Raw genomic sequence first — 20194 nt, forward strand, 5'->3', positions numbered from 1 at the left:
AAAGTCATCATAAATGAATTTTCTCGATTTGTGTTTTCGCGAGCGGCAATACGGGCAGTACGAGAAATTGGTTCAAATAATGGCAACCAAAAGTGATATTGCGCGGGGTTTTCAAAGAAGTCCACGCGGACTACTCTGTTCGCATCGCATTACAAAGTAGCCCCACAGGCGTTTTTGTTTTCATTATCTATAAATAAGACTGTGAAATGCGCTGAATACAATTTATTCTTTTTATATAAAATTAATAGATATATGCATACATACTCTGTAGTAAATGCAAATGTTGTGGAATTCTCAAAACAACGTTTATAATTTTACTGGCTTTGAGCGGTGAGTAATGCAGTTCAAGATTAATTTCTTATGATTCTTCACTCATCTGAAAAGGATCAAACATGTCCCTAAATCTCCGCCTTTCAACTTCCGCATCAGCAATCTGAGACTTGTTCTCCTCTTCAAGCAATAACGCCGCGGCTATGGATTTCCTTCTTATAATTATGTTTCTACTTAAATTAAGAACAAACGACATTTAATTTGTAAATTACAATGATGTTAGATATATTTAGTTATTTTAAAATAATTAAAAATTTTAACTTCATAAGCTGCTATAGCTTCGTGGCAAATATTTCTTTTGTTTTGTCTCGATTTCATACATTCCTAGGCAACCAGCTGATTTCGAAGATGTTTTCGCTCTTCATCTTCTTCTTTTGATTCGATCGTAACTCAGAATACCAAATTACGATTGTTGCGGAGCGGAATGCGGGAACGTAATCGAAGTGCAGAATAGATCTGAAAAAAATTTTTTATACTGTATGTATGTATGTACGTAAGTATGGCATTAGTATTTCACGTCTACGTTTAAACAAATATATGGAATTATATCAAACTATAACAATAATGCAGCTTTTTTCCATTATTTTTAAGATTCAGTGATTTTAATTTTTGTTACGACGGCACAAACTCGTAGAGTATCTGTGCGAATCTTCATTATGAACGGATTCAAAGAAGGCTCTACGAATTTCGAATTTACATTCGTCTCAATTCGGATTCTGTGATAGCACTTTCGTAGATTTCACGAAAAGCGAAGCTATGATGGATTCTGTGAAAGCCCTGAATAAGTTAAGTGCGTGATTAGTTTTATGTTGTAGAACTTTTATTTAATTCGATGCGGTTTATTTCAAATCATTGTCCGATTTATTGCATTCAAAATAATCATGACAGGGATTGAGACAATAGAAGAAGGATGCATGTATTAGTTAAGTGTGCATCGGTTACTATCTTGAATTTTAACTCTTCTAGGTAAACTCTGAGATATTAACCGATTTGGGCGGGGTTGTTGTAGCCGCTACAACAACAACTTTATATCCTAGATATTCTACTTCACTATACGCAAATTTACATTTTTGAAGTTTTATTCGAAGTATATATTCGGTTGAATGATTTAAAACCCTTTTAACCAAGTTATACAGACCTGTTCTGCAATCCGAGTCGGAATCGCATCGGAATCGGAATTCAATTCCGACTCGGAATGTTGTTCCACAATCCGATCGGAACTTTTGTTTCGAAGGTAATATCGAATCCGATTGTAGAAAAAAAGGAACAAGCCTCCTACTTGTAATTGCGTTCTGAAGTTTCAAAATTCATCTGAAGAAATTAAAAAGTGAAAACTAAAATGAATTCAATGGTTTTATTAGCTGTTTTGCTAAATAATGAGCAACAAAACAAACAAATGAAAAAATGATGCAAACAATATTGCGCGATCGCAGCAATCTCATATAATTACCGGACTCTGCGTAAGTATTATGCAAACAACTGTTTTCTCTTTTGCTATTTCAAAGTATAATTTTATATTTTACAGCTCTCTTGCACTCCTCAAGATTTTGGGTGACTTGCAGCCTCATGTACGCAAAAAGTTCCATTCCTGGGAGCAAAGCGAATGGACCAACATCGCTTTGGGAGGGAGCACCGTACCATTGCCGACGTTACCGACACAATGTTGTGTGCATGGAGTCTGTGATTTAGGTAGCGATGATTAACTGGGGATTAAGTATCGAGATGGTGATCGCCAAAAGTCGTTTTCAGTGTTTATTAGTAATCTTGCAGTACAAACTATGAGAGGTTGTGAAAATAATTAATAAATGTGTTGCTTGCATAACATTATTCGCCACTACAGTCCTGAATTTGACTATGAAGAAGTTGAAGAAAATGATAGCGAAGTATGTAGATTGTGAAGTAGATTGATTTGCACCAACAGAAATTTATTTGAAAAGTGAAGTACAAATAATTGTATACAAAATTACGAATAAGATTACCCCTATTTAATTAAATCGAGTTTGGTAATTAAACAATAAATTTACGAAAAAATAACATTTTAAGATTTTTTACTATTTTCAAATTCGAAACGCTCTAGCTCCAACTCAAGCTGTCGCAGTTTAATTTGTTTTTTTATTTATTATTTATTATAACATTTTTCATTGTTCGCTAAAGGTTAAGATGTTCCTTTGATCATTTAGATTCATATTTTTGTATTGTTCTTTTTATATTCCACTGGCTTTTACTTGGTCGGAATATTTCCGATAAAAATTTCCGACACTCGGAATGCAGAACATCAAATTTTCGATAAAATTCCGATGCGAAGTGGATCGGAATCGGAAATAATATCCGATTCCGATTTTAATCGGATTTGCGGAACAGGGCTGATAATGTTTGTCTATTGTTTTCATTGCGACGATTATGTCATCCATATATACAATAATTTCCTTTCTTTCCATTTTTTAACCCAAGCGACATTCTTAAGAATTCGCTAGCCATTTTCACGTGATAGAAGCCGAATTTAAGATCTATGACGGGAAAAATTGTATTGCCTCCCAAATCGATTTGTTTAAATTCCTATAGTCCACACCCATTCGAGTTTCCCCCGACTTCTTTTTCGTAAGTACCAGTGGTGATGCATAAGGTGAGTCACTGTGCCTGATTATGCCCTTTTTTAGTAAGTGTTCAATGATACTGTTAACCTCAGTTTTCTCCCCAAACGAAAGGCGTCTTGCATTGCAGAAGGTTGGTTTATTCGATGTGAACACAACTTTCGCTTCATTATTACTATCCGGAAGTTCTTCTATCTATTTCTCTACGTAAATTTTGTCAATCATTTCTCTAAACTTATCCGCCCAAACTGAAGGTAACATAGGTTTAGCATCAACGCATGCTTTATCATCAATGTTAATGTTACAAATTTCACTAAATGCTAGCTGGGTTGCCAAATTGCTATCCTCCTCACCGTTTTGCCAACCGCTAAGTTGAATTTCTGCGTTTTTTCTTAATTTTCTCACACCCATTATTCAAAACCAAATTTATTTTTTATAAACTCAAAATTCACTTCAATTATTATGTGGTTCTTATTCATGTACAAAGATATGTTATGTTTGTTCAAGAAGTCTCTACCGAATAGTAAAGGAAATGGTAGCCATTCGTCTGGCAATATATAAACTAAAAGCGGTTTTGTAATGTTCCTATATTTTGTTAATATGCATATTTGTTGTTCGGGTCTAATTAGAGTTCCTCCCATACTTTTAAATTGTGCATTGATTTGTGTTCACGTATACTTCGTTGATTCACATTTCCTACCCGATCGCTGCACGAAACTATTAGGGCTGCCCGTATCAAATACGGAAATAAAATTTTTAAAGTTTATGTTTTCTGCCGCATCTGAAGCAGGAGCCCTGGATGCGCTTCTCCTCGTTACACTCCTTTGCGAAGTGCTCGTAGCGAGAGCAATTGAAGCATCTCATAGTGGATGTTTGACCTACACCGCGTGGTGGGTACGATGTATTGCTAGCTGTCGGCTTCCGTACCATTTTTTCGTACTTCGGAAGCAGTGACTTAAGTGCCTCAATTGTCGTTGCTCCACTATATATTAATGCTTTGCCGGAGTTGTCGCGTAAGCCCTCTACGAAGAAGTTCCGAACCGCCTATCGCCATTACTGCCAACTCTTGCATTGATAGGACGTAGTGCGTTAGGCTCGCCGTCTTTTCGCATACGCGCGATTCCAGTTTTATTTTAATTTCCTTTACGCTGGCCGGCCGTTTAAACTCCTTTATGAGGAAATGCTTTATATCGCACCAGGAGTGGACGTCGACCATCTTGACATAGAGTCGTGCGCTACCCGTTAGCGTGCGTGCTAGTAAGGGCTTTGACTTTTCGTCGCAGCCGTACCACTTCGTGACGTACTCAAACTCGTGTATCCACTTTTGGATATCCCGTCCCGGCTAAATTTTGGGGGCGTTTTCGATGTCACTAAAATTTACAGGAAATTTACGTCCTCCAGTTCTTGATCTCGCTTTTCAGTTGTAGGATATGTAGCTGTGCTTAGAGCTAAATTAGCTCCTCACGCGGATCCCATAAGGTAGATCATGTCTGCGTCAACCTACGTCTACGCTACGTCGTTGACTGTTTGAGCTTTTACTGAAGGCTGTACAGTTACCTACTGAGACTGTGGTTTCGTTTGCTGGAGTGGCACTGAAGTTTGCTGTAGTAGCACTGAAGTCTGCTGAAGTGGCACTGAAGTTTGCTGGAGTGGCTGAAATTGCTGTGGGGGTTTCTGAAGTGGCACTGAAGTTCGATGGAGTGGCACTGAAGTTTACTGGAGTGGCTGAAGGTGTGGAGTTTGCCGGCGGGGTGCTGCTATACTCTGTAGTAGCACTACTGCGCCTCATCAGTGCGTTGGTAGTTCCCGAGTCTTGCGGAATTGGATCGCCGATCGCCGTCACTGATTTTGCCGCCGAAGCTGAGGCGTAAGCCACCGTTGCGTTCAAAATGGTGTTCTCCTCCGGCGAGTTACCGTTTTCCCTTTGCGGTACTCCTACGCAGAAATTTCAGCTGTCTCAACGTCGCGGTCTCCAGAAAAACAATTCCGAGATCACGCAGAGCATTTGCAATCTGCTGCTTTTCCGACATTGCCGAGGTACTTTAAATTTTAAATTTCGCAAAATGTGCTCCTACCACACATGACGATTTAATTCGATGCGGTTTATTTGGCTGACGAATGAATAATGAATCTATTTAATAGCCTGTGTGGCCATTTGTTATTTACAGATATCGTATAAAATGGCCAGTGTTGCCAGATTAGTATATACTATTGATAATGTGTTCTACAACCGTTTACATATTGTTAATTATGGCGATGAATATAGTGATTTAAAAGTTCTGACAGCTCAGTACATTTAATATTGTCATGAGAATGTTGCACGCGAAGATTAGAGAACAGCAGGTCCTTCTCTCATGCACGGTCTGGAGGTCAAGTAACGGGTACGGTTCCATTATTTGTACAGTGTGTACAACCACAAAAATTAATGGGTCGATTATCGATAGCAACCGAACTTCAGTTGCGTTGCTACTTGCCGAAACGATATTACAGATGGCAACTGGCAATTGCAGTTGCTACAAAGTTTTTATTCAGGCAACTACATTTTTGTGGTTGCTGGGAAGGTTTTTGAAGCGTATTTAGGAGCGAAAATTGAAAAGTATGTCAATTATTTTAGTTTTTAATAGTTTGAACGATATTAACATTTTGCAATTTAGGTTGCATTTACAGAATATTATGAAAATAACAACAAAACGATAACTTCATTTCCCGTGGAGTACGCGCTTGTGGTGTAACAAAAGCGAACACTGATTGCAAATTTTTGCCTCTATCAACTGAAGCACCTCTTTCAAAACTACCGACGCATAAATTTCCGAATTGAAGTCATTGCCGTGAGACTTCTGGGTCGATTATCAATAGCAACCGAACTTCAGTTGCGTTGCTAGTTGCCGAAACGATATTACAGATGGCAACTGGCAACTGCCTGTGGTTGCTGGGAAGGTTTTTGGAGCCCATTTAGGAGCAAAAATTGAAAAACATGTGAAATATTTTAGTTTTTAATAGTTTCAACAATATTAACATTTTACAATGTATTTTGCTTTTACAGAATATCGTGAAAACAACAACAAAACAACAATTTCAAATTTTAGTTCTCGTGATGAACGTGATTTTGGCGAATTAAAAGTGAACTAACCAAATTTCCTAAATTGAAGTGATAGCGGTGGGCCTTCCTTCTGCTATAAATTGAAGAAGGCGCAAGCTTTTAGGAGGGGAGGTATTGAAGTTGAACAAAGAAAAACCTTGGAAGCATTAAAGCATTAACCTAACGGTCGAATTTTTTTGTGGAGCTATTTCTTTCCATTTAAGTAATATACGTTCTAAATATTAAACGAATCGGACCATAGATAGGGTGTTCCAAATATCAGGACTCCTCTGCCACCTATCAGGTAAATATTTTTGTGTAGTTGTTCCTTTCCATGTAGGTAATTTCAAATTTCAAATATTAACCATTTCGTCCTATAAATATGGGTTTTTCAAATATCTCGACGCCCGTGCCACCTAGCGGATTTATTTATCGTTCACATTACATTGTCATCGAGGTCTGAGTTAAATTTAAAGTTTCAAGTCTCAGGCTTACCGGGAAGTTTAAAAATTTATTGCAAGATTTGATTGCACATAATTAACTGGCAGGGAGTAGCATTTTCTGTTCTGGGAATCTGTTGTCGTGTATTTCGCAAACAATTTTTATTTTTTTTCTCTTTCACCTAAATTTTGACAGCTGACTACAGTCAGTTTGGACGTTTAAATTTGACTGAAAAACTGAACACTGAGTTTAAACTTAGGCCCCTATTATGACTTGCATTCGATCTTCGACTGTGGTCGAAAGTGCTGATCGAATGAATTCTCATTTGGTATTATGGCGCTCATTCGATGAAGAATAGCGCTATTGTGATTTTTGTTCGTTTAGGTTGTTCACAATAGAATATTTTTCACACTGAAAGCTTTGTTTACAAATCGTGCAAACTAAATAGTGTGCTTATACATATGTGCATACACTTAGGTGCAAAATTGAGTCAATAATAAACAAATTCACAATTTATGCGTTTTCCGGTGGTTCTTTGGCAAAATTGTAATGAATTTTTTACATATATTAGAGTATAGCTTAAAGCACTAGAATCCACCATAAAAATATCAAATTTCACTAACGTATATGCACTCGATCAATTTTTTTAAATTAATGCATTAACTCAATTTTGCACCCATATAATTTATAAGAGATATTGCCACGCTGCAACTCGCTGCAACCCGTTTTCCTCCGTTGAAAGTGGCGGATTTTGTTTAAATGAGTAAGTAAGTTGGTTTTTTATTATTAAAATACCATGAGATGCGTTTTGGGAAATAAAAATAAAAATATTACTGAAAAGGTTATGACGGGGCTTTCAGGCCGGGAAATAGCGAAAATAACACATCTGAGCCAATCGACTGTTAGCCAAATTATTAGAGGCACTAAACATACAGATTGCAAAGAAAACGGTAGAAATAAGCAGAAAATATCCGAGGTAGAAGGGCCAAAACTTAGGAGTTTAATAGCGTCAGACAGCATATCTACCGCTAAAGAAGCTGTGGGGTGCGGTAGTGGAGATGCTAGCGTGTGAACCGTGCGAAGAATGCTTCATCGCCCCACATTCATGCTTTACTGTCGGTTGAATGTGCGAAGGCTTAATCGTTTTTCCCCTCTTGTACCAATACCAAGATTTTTCATTGTTTGGAAGCGGTTAATTTTGGCCTCATCTGACCAAATAACCTATAATTGTATATAACATTAAGACAAAGTTTGAAATGCACGGACATTGCAAAAATCCCTGGATCATTTTGATTGGATCAGTCCAATATTTTTTTTTCTGAGAATGCTCACCTTAGATTATGTCCCTGGTCGACAGAAGTAGCTTTTTTTCTTCACCATCGCCTTCAATCCTGCTTTATAAATCATTCTTCTCAAGGTCAATACGCTAGCATCTCCACTAACGCACCCCACAGATTCTTTAGCGGTACGTATTCTGTCTTACGCTATTAAACGCCTAAGTTTTGGCCCTTCTACCTCGGATATTTTCGGCTTATTTTCACCGTTTTCTTTGCAATCTGCATGTTAGTAGTGCCTTTAATAATACGGCTAACAGTCGATTGACCCACGTGCGTTATTTTCGCTTTTTCACGGCTTGAAAGCCCCGTCATAGCTTTTTCAGTAATATTTTTATCAGCCCTGTTCTGCATTTCGATTTCGATCAAGTTTTCNTGTGTCGTTTTACTTTTCAAGTCGAGTCGAAATGCAGAACAGGGCTGTATTTTTATTTCCCAAAGCGCATCTCATGGTATTTTAATAACAAAAAACCAACTTACTTGATCATTTAAACAAAATCCGACACCTCCAACGGAGGAAAACGGGTTGCAACGAGTTGCAGCGTGGCAATATCTCTTATAAATTATATGGGTGCAAAATTGAGTCAATGTGTTAACTTACACAAATTTATGGAGTGCATATACGTTAGCCAAATTTGATATTTTTATGGTGGATTCTAGTGCTTTAAACTATACTCTAATATATGCCCAAAAAAATTCATTACAATTATGACAAAAAACCACCGAAAAACGCATAAATTGTGAATTTGTTTATTATTGACTAAATTTTGCACCTAAGTGTATCTAAATTTGTGCAAATTAAAATGAAATAAAAAAGAAAGCGAGTTGATAAAAACGTGGTAAAAAAATTTTAATTAGTACAACGGAGTTCTGTTGAACGATTCGTCAGAGGATGAGAGCTTAGAAAACTGGCCAGGAACAGAAAACGTTAAAGAGAGTTTAAGTGCAGTCTTTCGAATATACTTTGGCATACAATATATTTAAGAAATTTTGTGATCCAAGTCTATTTAAAATATATTAAAACTATAAACAGCTCTATGATTTTTTTCTCAGAGATCGTGCCAACAGAGTATTGGGATTTTCTTTCATAAGTAAAACGAGACTTTCGAGGTAGTGTTTAGTATTCACGACGTTAGAATTGCATGAAATTATTAAAAATTGTTTAAAATTAATGTCTAGCCGTCAAAAAGTAAGAAAACAAATGCAAAATCATAAATTTTTTACAATTTTCTAACACTTCGCTACACCAACGAAAGCAAAATTCTGTTCGACAGATAATTCGATACTCAACAAAAATTTCGACACGCTTGCATAGCTCATACTACGAATTTATCTTTCGATGTTCGAGAGCCAGCGAAGATCGAATGCAATTCGTAATAAGGGCCTTAGTTTAAACGGCCAACAGAGTTAAACTCGCACTGAAAAACTGGCCCTGAGTTTAAACATAGTCTAAATGGCAAACAGAGTTAAACTCACACTTACACGCTAGCCCTATGTAGCAACTGCAGTTGCCAGTTGAGAGTTGCCAGTTGCCATCTGTAATATCGTGTCGGCAACTAGCAACGGAACTGAAGTTAGGTTGCTATCGATAATCGACCCATTATGGGTTAACTTACATGTTCGCTCGTGTCAAGTTTACAAACTTAAAGTGAATGATATCCGAAAATTTTTCCTCAGATTCGTTTATCAGTACAATAAAATTCATTTGGATTAATTTGGAAATAAAACTCGGAAAGTGAAACACAGAACACCGAATGTCGGATAATGCAGATGGCAACTGGCAACTGCAGTTGCTAAAAGGTGTGTATTCAGGCAACCATATTTTTGTGGTTACTGGGAAGGTTTTTAAAACGTATTTAGGAGCGAAACTTAAAAGTATGTTAAAAATGTTAGTTTTTAATAGTTTTAACGATATTAACATTTTGCAGTGAAGTTTGCATTTACAGAATATTGTGAAAATAACAACAAAACAATAACTTCAAATTTTAGTTCCCGTTGAGTATGCGCTTTTGGTGAAACAAAAGCGAACGCTGAAAATTGTTTCCTTTATCAACTGAAGCACCTCTTTCAAAATTACTGGCATACCAAATTTCTAAATTGAAGTCATTACCGTGGGACTTCATTTTGCGAAAAATCGAAGAACTGCGCAAACTTTAACGAGCGGAGGTATTGAAGTTGAACGAAGTCGTTCCTCTGTGTATTTTGCTCCAGCTTATTTTAGAACTTTGAAATATGCTTCGAATCTGAACGCAAACAGATAATAAATGAACAACTTTCAAAGCATTAATTTTTGCTTACATCACAGGCAGTAGCTCTAGAGGATTGGAATTCCCCCTTAAATGTCGCCTGATTTAGGCCGAGTTCATGCGCTGCTCAGCCTCTTCAAAAAATAGTTCACTGAACTTTCATTATTTCAGACTCAGTTCTTACCTGGACCGTCAGTACAGGTGTATCTGTTCGTGTGCGGTTTAGACGGACACCTTCCGGTTTGAAAAGAGTGTGATCCGACGGATACATCGGGTAGCTTTAATCCCGTTCAGTATATATGGCGGTACACCACGTAACATTTCCACCACTTATTACATAAGTATTTACTATTACGTTATTACTATGCTGATTATTTTCACGTTTCTTTATGGCAGTTCAATCAAATCACTACAACAAGTGTATTGGAATATGTGTGCACCTTGCATAACTGCTTAGTTGAAAACCCAACACCTGACCTGATGACTTGCTGCCGAACGCATGACATCCTTCGATCGCTGACAATTCTAACTGGACAGCAGACTTAAAAAAAATTACTTTGTCACTCTCTCCTCCATGAGGCTTGACGCTCCGGATGGCACATCACCTACTAAAACGTGCATACTGGTTTTCCCTTTTCCCCTTCTGGAGCTAAATGGTCTCTTTGACTCGAAATAATTATGCAATGCATGGCGCCCAAAATGGCGCACCATCCCGAAAATTCAGAAAAATTGTTCATTGCTAAATTGAATATTTAAAATATGCAATGTATATTGGTGCAATGTGTCGCAGCTCTGCATATACAAACAGTTTGAATACCGCAGTATAACAGTTTCCAAACATTGTAGTGATACGTTTTGGATGTCAGCCTAGTATATAAATAGAAAAATCCTTAGGGACCGTCCCAATCTATTAGATGTACCTGAATTGGTGTAAGTATGTCAAGTTTGCAATTAGTTCCCGAACTATTAACGAAAAGCTTGCAGATTCGTCTCTAGCTACAGATTAAACAAAAGTGCCATTGCTCCCCATATTAGAGGGACCTCCAATTGCATTGCATACGTACAAAGTATAATGTTAACAATATATACTTTTCCAAAACTCATCCGAAAGTTATCGAAAAGCCTCACTAGAGTAATCAGCGCATCAGAAACAAAGTTGATGCTGCGTTTGTTTTTAGTTGCGATTGGTGTCGAGAAAATGGAAAATTACGAAAGGTTATGCATTGTTATATTGAATATTCAAAATATGCAATGTATGTGGTTGCAATGTTTCGCAACTCTACATATACAAACAGTTTAAATACCGCAGTAGAACGGTCTACAAACATTGTATTGGTAAGTTTTGGAAATCAGCCTGCATTTGTGGGCAGAGCAACACTTCGCTTTTGTGCAGAAGGCGGCTTTCAGAAAGCTATGGGAAAGGATAGCTTTATTGCAATGGGGTGAGGTACGGTTTCAAAAGTTATTAAGCGTGAGCTATATACATTAGAAAAATTTATACGTATTTATGTTCCTCCTGGATAAAGCTAAGCATGACACAGGCGACGTGCATAAATCGAAGCATTTTCTACAAAACTTTGGAATACTTGGAGTCGTGGATTGTGTAGACGAAACTCATATAAATATAACAAAGCCACATAAAGATCAGATTTTCTAACCGAAAAGGAAAATTCAGCACCAATGCAGTAATTGTATATTCCTACATTTATGTACATTTGGATTAAGTTTTTAATAGTTTTGGTGTATGTGGTTTTTTTTTCTTAGATATGGCCGCTGTGGTGTAGTGGTAAGCAGTGCGCGCTGCCACTCCGCATAGTCTGAGTTCAAGCCCTGGTCAAAGTAACATCGCAAAATATATAGAAAAAGGCTTTTTCTTAACAGCGGCCGCTTCTCGGCGGGCAATGGCAAACCTCCGAGTGTAGTTTTGCCATGAAAAACAGTTTCTCATAAAAAATACAATCGCTGTTCGGAGTCGGCGTAAAACTGTAGGTCCCTTCCCTTTGTGTGACAACATCAAATCGCACGCTACAAATTGGAGGAGAAGCTCGGCCAAACACTAACATATGTGTAAGCACCAATCTATATATATATTTATGACCCATTGTTTTTTAAGTCGGATATACTTCGTAAAAAATATTCACCCTCATTGCGAGAGTCGTCTCAAATGCAAGTCGTTTTTCGAAAGTCGAATCGTATCGAAAATTTCATGTCATTGCCTAAAATTTCTACTCGACTAGTGTATTAAAACGGAAAAACTTGGCAGTACTGTATAGTTTTCGACGATTTTGGTCGTTTACTTATTTCAGTACGACAATAGACAATGCTACTGTTGTCGAGTCGTACAATTTAGCCTAATTTACGACTTACGCAATGTGGCTGAATATGTCATGCCTCCGATTCGCTTAAATTTTTATTATGGGTTTTATACATGAAATAAGCTAACACGTGTTCGAGGATTTTTTTTCTTCGGGGTTATGATCTGTCAAGGTTTGCATTTTTTCGTGATTCTGACTAATCATGTACTTCAAATCATTATATCTCGGGTTCTGCTCATTGTAGATACTTCATCTTAACGGCGTTTTAAAGCTAAAGAACGGCTAACCGTTTATATATACAATATATATGCGAAATACAAATTTATTATTTTGATGTCAATCCAGAACTAAACTTTATTCACTTACAATCTACCCTAGTTCCCTACTTGCGGTTTGTAGCTACTCGCTGATTTGTCGATGTGTGTGTGTTGGTGTAGATGCGCTGCCCGATCTGGCTGACTTAGTATCGATGCGCCGGTAGCTCTGTTTGTGTGTTGGTATGAATGCATTGCCGGCTGCCCTGCCGAAAGCTGCCCAAAGTCACGTACGCTATCAGGTGTCCGTTTTGGAATGTAACTGAACAGCAAGACAGGCGTGGAAGTGATTCTGAAGAATTGTCTATCAGCTTGACAGCTGTGAAGTCTATTTACAAATATCCAAGAAGCTATGCAGGCGTCGGAGTAAGCTGTGCGATTTATTTACAAATAACCAAGAATGTGGGAGTGATTCTAAGGAATCATCAAACCGCTATTTTAGATTTGCAGCTGTGTAATACGCTAACTTCTCCCCTCTTAAGACGAGTCGCCCTCGACTTGTGCAAAAATTTCCTCCACTGCCCTCTTAGTATTTGCTTTATTAATTGTCGATTTTTTCTGCGGTAGATGAAAAGAATTGTCATTGCGATGATTAGTAATGGAGGGAAAGAAAAAATTTTCCACAAGAAAGTACGATGAAAAGATAAGCCCTCTGAATGCGAGAAACATCGATGTAAATTTTATGCAGATATGGTAGGGACAAACTTGTATGGTGTTCCAAGTAGTTAATCGATACCGTCTTCGGAGGATGTGGTTGGATATAAATCGGTTCCTTTTTTGTCACGTAGGTTGTATCATTTATAGTGATGGAATCTCGAAAAAGAAGCAAATACGATCCTTTAATTTCCAATTTTCGTTGATCAAGTATTGTTGTTGGTGGCACGTTATTAAGTATAATAATGCCTCCCTCTATTTTTTGAACTGGTGGTATATGATACGCTGATTCTGATGAGCAAGTCGCTGTGTTATTGTTTAGCACCTGATTTAAGTGATTTGAGTGAGCCGGTTTGCACACTTTAGCCACCAGAGTGTTATTGCAGTTGTGGAGTGGTTGAAATTTATCGCTACATTTTGCCGCAAACGTGGTCTCTAGCTTAACATGACTATTATTATGGACAACAGGATAGATTCTAAGAACTTCGAAAAATTAATTATTTTAGGAACCTTAAGAACATAGTAAATAAAATCTGAATTTTGTAAAATTTTTACCTTAGATACTAAAAGTAAATTATTTAAACTAAAGGGTAATTGTTCGAAATTGAAAGCGTGATCCATTTCCCTATCTTCCAAAACAAGTGGATTTATAATATTACTTTTTGCTTACACGATGGAGAGTGTTAGTCTGTTTAGTTGGCTAATTATGTGGTTATGTCTTATCAAATTTTCACAAAGCAATGTTTCTTAGTCTTTTAACATCCAATCCGTCCGATTTCAGCGAATTGTGTTGATTTGGTTGGTTATTTCGTTAATTCTATTTTGTAAATTGTATTTTTCTATTAACATGCTTTCCTTTGTCAAGAGCGGTTGAAAGTCCTCATGATCTTGGGTACCGACTAGGAATTTCAGAGCGGAACACAGGAAATCCATTGATCTTGCAATTCTTCTCGGTATTTCCAAGGTGCGGATAATGTGTAATATTTCTTCACCTTGTTGTTTTAAAATATTTTCGTTTTGTATCTGATTTTTTGATTTTGATAAGAACCATCGGCTTTCATAAGCTATCTGGCGGTAATTTGTCAAGGTGGTGGCATGTACGAGGTAAATGAATTCAATATACATAAATGCCACATTTTCCCGAGGAATGGTAGCAACTTGTGAAGAGGTGTAGTCAATTAAATTGCCCTGGAGATAAGGGCAAGCACCAATCTGAAATTGATTTTATCGTAAATTACTTTTATGAATTCTTCTTCCTTATATCTGTACTGTTGTACCTAAATCTCGTTCTACTATTTTTTCTACGAAAACTTTCTCAAACTTATTTCCTAATCGTTTATTTCGACGAAGGAACACCCTTTCACCAGGCTGATATGTTTTAGTTATCCAAATTTTGTGCTCTTATTAATTTTTCTTTGACTTCCCTAAATTTTCCTACTGGGCAGTTTTGTAAAATTTCGATTGGTTTTGAATTTATAACTGAGTGAATTGTTCTATTGTATTTTCACGCACCTGGGTTGAATGAAGCCTTTCAACCTGTCCGTTGCTTTCGCTATGTAAGGTAGGTACGAAAATCTGCTCTATAGCGAAATGATCACGTTGCATTGATTTAATTAAATTTGAAGTAAACGCTCTTTCGTTATCTGTGACAATTGTTTTAGTGTTTTGGAACATACCCAATACCTCTAATAAATCTTCTTTTCTTGTCAATGGTGCATCTTGAAAAAAATGGGTTTTACTATTACAAATTTTGAAAACCTATCAACAGGAATAACTGCTTTCCAGTAATTAAAAGGTCCAATTGGAGAATTTCTCCTGGACGCTCCGGGATTGGAGTTCTCCCTATTTCGGGATTTGGGGGTCTCCTTTGGTATTAATTTTCTAGACAGATCTTACAATTTGAGATTGTCGACTCGAGCATTTTTCTCACGTCCGTAAAGTAGTATTCTGATATAATGTGCTTAAAATTTTCCGACCGAGATCGATGGGCACGGGCATGCTCTGTTGCTATTGCTTCCTGTTGGTCGTTTGGATTAGTTAGATCGATTAAAAAATTTTCCGTATGAATAAATTTAGCCCCCGGGAGTGCTTCAATAAGAGGTCCCTGAATTTCTGATAGTGTCGGAAGATTGAAAAAAAAGCATTTGTAACGCTAGGATTTATAAGTTTCTTGAGATTTTGTAATAAATTTGTTATTGTGTCGTAATTTATAGTATTACGAATTTTTTTCTGAAAAATGATTTTTCTACTTATTGCGCTCATTCGATGGAGAATAGCGCTATTGTGAATTTCGCTCGTTTAGGTTGTTCACAATAGCATATTTTCACCGCTGAGAAGCTGGGCTTGTTCGAGTTGCAATCACAACCGCAGTGTTGCGCGAACCATTAAAGTATCACGTTCTGTATGAATTTCTAGCAATGTATTATCAGTTGGGCAGTTGCAACAATGTTGCCATTTTTAATCAGTACAGCAGTAATGCCGCTTTTATTACGTGCCTCGAACAGGCCCGCTTTGTTTTCGAATCGAGCAAACTAAATAGTGTGCTTATACATATGTACATATGTAAATTTGTGCAAATTAAAATGAAATAAAAAAGAAAGCGAGTTTATAAAAACGTGGTAAAAATTTGTACAACGGAGTTCTGGTTCAACGATTCGTCGGAGGATGAGAGCCTTGAAAACTGGCCAGGAGCAGAAAAAGTTTGAGAGTCGTAAGTGTAGTCTTTCGAATATATTTGGACATAAAATATATTTAAGAAATTTCGGGATAGAAATCTATTTAAAATATATTAAAACTATAAACTATATGATTTTGTTCTCAGAGATCGTGACAACGGAGTATTGGGATTTTCTTTCATAAGTAAAACCAGCCTTTCGAGCTTGTGTTTAGTATTCACGACGTTAGAACTGCATAAAATTAATAAAAATTGTTTAAAGTTAGTGTCTAGCCGCCAAAAAGTATGAAAACAAATGCGAAATCATACATTTTTCACAATTTTCTAACACTTCGCTACACCAACGAAAGCAAAATTCTGTTCGACAGAAAATTCGATACTCAACCAAAAATTTCGACACGCTTGCATAGCTCATAATACGAATTTCACTTTCGATCTTCGATAGTCAGCGAAGATCGAAAATCGAATGCAACTCATAATAGGGGCCAGTGTTTGAGACCGCTATGTGCTGGAGCATCTTTATCACTAATTTTATTCAAAAACTGACGAGACAAAGCGTCTGCTGACGAGACAAAGCGTCTGCTCTGCCGGGCTCGTAACAAAATTTTGGAGAAAATCCTTCTATGAACGCTCGCCATCGCTTCATATTTATACCCGATCGCACTTGTGCACAAGGGTATTATAACTTTGTTCACATAACAGTTGTTTGTAACAGGCAAAATGAATCCAGATAGCTATAGACAAATGTAAACATAAATGATCAGAATGAAAAGAGAAATCGATTAAGCGGTGACTGTCTGTCCGTCCGTCCGTCTGTGCACACGATAACTCGAGTAAAAACTGAGATATCTTAACGAAACTTGGTACGTGCACTTCTTTCTGGCGTAGGACGGATGGTATTGAAAACGGGTAAAATCGGACAATAACCACGCCTACCTCCCATATAACGGTAATTTTCAGAAATACGAAAACTGCGATATATTAGTAAATACTAAAGATTATTCACTCAAAATTGATATTTACAATAAGTTTTGGACAAACCAAAGCACTGTGTTGGGCCTTGGTATAACATACGAAATGGCCGAAATTTTTTAAAATCGGAGAATAACCACGCTCACATCCCATACAACGGTAATTTAGAGAAATACGAAATTTCCGATAAATCAGTAAATAATAAAGCTAAATTATTAAAATTTGATGCTTGCATCAATTCTTTACCAAGAAATACGTTTATGATAAAATTTTGGAAAATGGGCGTGGCACCGCCCACTTACGATACCAATTTGTACCAAACTCGGTGTGGTTATTGTGTTTGCCACATAGAAGCAAAACGTTGAAAATTATAGAAATCGGACTAAAATTACGGCCGCTTTTCATATAACGGTAAATTTCAGAAATGCTTGAAACTTCAATATTTCGAAATTTAAGGACGCTAATTTACTCAAAATTGATACACCGCGGATTTCCATGTAACGGTAGCTTTCGGAAAGGTGAAAAACATATATTTAATACTTGCGCCGGGTATTTAATGTTCGGCTCCGCCCGAACTTAGACTTTCTTACTTGTTGTATTTGGATTTTTGCTCGATATGGCGAACTTCTGGTGGTCTGTGAAAATTACGATGTCCTTAATACCGTACAAGTAACGTCGAAGGTTTTTAAGTGCCCACACTATAGCCAAAAGCTCACGCTCGTTGGTTGTATAATTCTCCTCTGTTTTTGATAGTGTTCGCGAAATCATTGTGAAGGGCCGCCCATTCTGGGATAGGACCACGCCTAAAGCGCTAGAGAAAACGTCTGTTGTCAGTTCGGATGTGTTTTCATAATCCGGATGAAACAGCAAAACATCCGCCGATGCCAAAATGCTTTTTACCCTTTTAAAAGCTTCAATAGCCTCGTCGTCGAGGACTCTTTTAGTATGTTTGGACTTGTGGGATAACACATGGCCATTCTCCCCCCGAAGATACTTTGTTAATGGTTTGACGATAGACGCATAATCCCGTATAAACCTCCTACATTATCCTGAAAGACCCAAGAAAGATCGCAGTACTCGAAGTGTTTCCGGCATCTTATAGTCAATTATATCCTTAAACTTATTTGAACATGTTTTTATCCTTTTTTGGGAGACAATAAACCGAGAAGTTCAACCTCCTTAAAGAATTTAGTCTTTTCTGCTGAAACTCGCATTCCAGCTTTTTCCAACTTCATTAATACCCTATCAAGATGTTGAATATGAGACTTTTCGTCCCTTGAAAATATGATATATCATCCATATAAACTTGGCAACTTTGGCCAATGTCGTCTCTCAAGACATCATCAATGGCCCGTTGGAAAATACTGGGTGCATTCTTTAAACCGAATGGCAACCTATTAAACTCATATTTTCCATTATTAATGCTGAAGGCTGTTTTTTCGCGGTCCTTCTCTTCAAGGATTATCTGGTGGAAGCCAGATTTTAGATCTAAAGTAGTAAAAAATTTGGAACTACCCAGATTTGCTAGTATGGTAGAAATATCTGGTATAGGATATCTATCCGCAATCGTTTTTTCATTTAATTTTCGAAAGTCGATTACCATGCGGAGCTTTTGTTTGCCATATTCATCTAGGCCTTTTTTATTACCAACATGGACCGGAGAATGAGCCGGAATGTTTCTATTTCCTTATTAATGAATCCTGCCGCCGAAACCGGGTATGGATTTTTTTCTTTAACCGTAGTATTATATGGTAAAGCTCGGTTAGGTTCGGCAAAGGCCTTCAAGTTCTTCTTAAACATAGAGTCGAACTCTAGGCTGAGTCCCTATCCAAACATATGGAGTTTACCTGCTCACATTTTATGCTATTTAATTTTTCTTTACCACCCTCGTAAAATAAATATTCCGATTTCGTATAAATTTTAGCTCCTATTTCATTTAGGAAATCATATCCTACTATACCATCGAAGCTTTTTAAATTTGGGAGAATAAAGAAAGTTGATGCTTTTCCCAAAAGGAAAAGCTTGCATTTTTTTATGGGATTACACCCTTTTATTGATTCGACCTTAAACTGTCTCTCCACAGGGGTAATTCCCTTTAAGCAACTAAATTTTTTTTATATAGTTCTTCGAGGTTTCTGTATCAATTACCAATTAACAATTAAAGGGGCTCCCGCCCCTCCGACATCTTCTTGGCAATGTAGGGTAGGAGGGACCTTACGCTAAAAAAATAATTTCATCTTCCATCGCAAAATTGGAAGCGATCTCAATATCTGAATAACTGTCACGATCCACAGTAACTTCTTCTGGTGGATCTACCTCTTGGGTTGTCTTCAAATGGTTCGTCCGTTGCACCTTTAGTTTTCGTGAATTTACTGAATACCCTTGTTCGCGATCCCGTTTATTCGCGTATTGATTAGCATCCCTTTTGGGATGCCCTCCCAATGCATTATCCTTCTTATAACCCTGGTTAGGCTGTTTTGTACGTCGGAATTCAGAGGATCCGCGGTCTACCTCCATTGGAGTAGGAGTGTCCTTAGGCGTATGGGGAGTGGTTGGATAATTGTTCTGATATTTTGGGCTAACTGAATTTGTTACGATGTTAACCGCAAATGTTCTAGCAAAATCATAACGAATACGGTTATTTTCTAACTCCTGGGCAGTAGCCAGCGCAGAAGGCAAATCTTTTGGCAAGCCGGCAAGCTCCCTGTTGTTGGAGTGAGTTATGAGTGTTCATTGTTTGTCCACCGTGTCATAATAGAGTGACAAATTTCCCTGCCTTAAAACACTGAGTTCTGTTTACAAAACATGCAACGGTCTTTTGTCCGCGTATGTTTTATCTAACCTAGCTATTATAGCTTTAAAATTCAATACAGTTGAAAAGGAAGCGAGCGTTGCGTTCGCTGAGCCTACTATCTTAATTCTAAAAATTCCCATTGCAATATAATATTGATCCGAACCCTCCCGTAGTACCCGAATTCCGCTACGGAAAAGGATGCGGTATCCCCCTAAAATTCTTGCAAGGATTTTAGATCCATATTTGTGTTGTTGTTAACCACAGCTGGATCTATTTTCTTCTTCTTCTTTATTGGCGCTGTAACCGCCAAAGCGATTTTGGCCGAGTCCAAAACAGCACGCCAGTCATTTCTCTTCTGTGCTAACTGACGCCAATTGGAAATGCCAAGTGAAGCCAAGTCCTTCTCCACCTGGTCTTTCCAACGCAGAGGAGGCCTTCCTCTTCCTCTGT

At 37.5% G+C, this 20194-nt stretch overlaps 1 protein-coding gene and 1 long non-coding RNA gene across 2 annotated transcripts in view; one reads left to right on the forward strand and one right to left on the reverse strand.

Annotated features, from left to right (window-relative positions):
• The first annotated feature begins 427 nt into the window (after positions 1 to 427).
• LOC108364965 (uncharacterized) lies at positions 428 to 18985 on the forward strand. Its single transcript, XR_001847851.1, has 3 exons — positions 428 to 2436; positions 6267 to 6269; positions 18972 to 18985. It is a non-coding gene; the product is annotated as an uncharacterized LOC108364965 (long non-coding RNA).
• The window catches only part of LOC108364963 (uncharacterized), an 11036-nt gene continuing 3606 nt past the window's right edge, over positions 12765 to 20194 (reverse strand). The window contains exon 2 of the mRNA XM_017618850.1: positions 12765 to 13780. Coding sequence (XP_017474339.1) covers positions 13243 to 13780 — 538 coding nt within the window. The 3' untranslated portion in view covers positions 12765 to 13242. The remainder of the gene's footprint in view (positions 13781 to 20194) is intronic.

This window comes from Rhagoletis zephyria, unplaced genomic scaffold, assembly GCF_001687245.7.
Source record: "Rhagoletis zephyria isolate East Lansing unplaced genomic scaffold, Rhagoletis_zephyria_1.1 Rzeph_scaffold_01730, whole genome shotgun sequence".
In the NCBI taxonomy this organism is placed as follows: Eukaryota; Metazoa; Arthropoda; class Insecta; order Diptera; family Tephritidae; genus Rhagoletis; species Rhagoletis zephyria.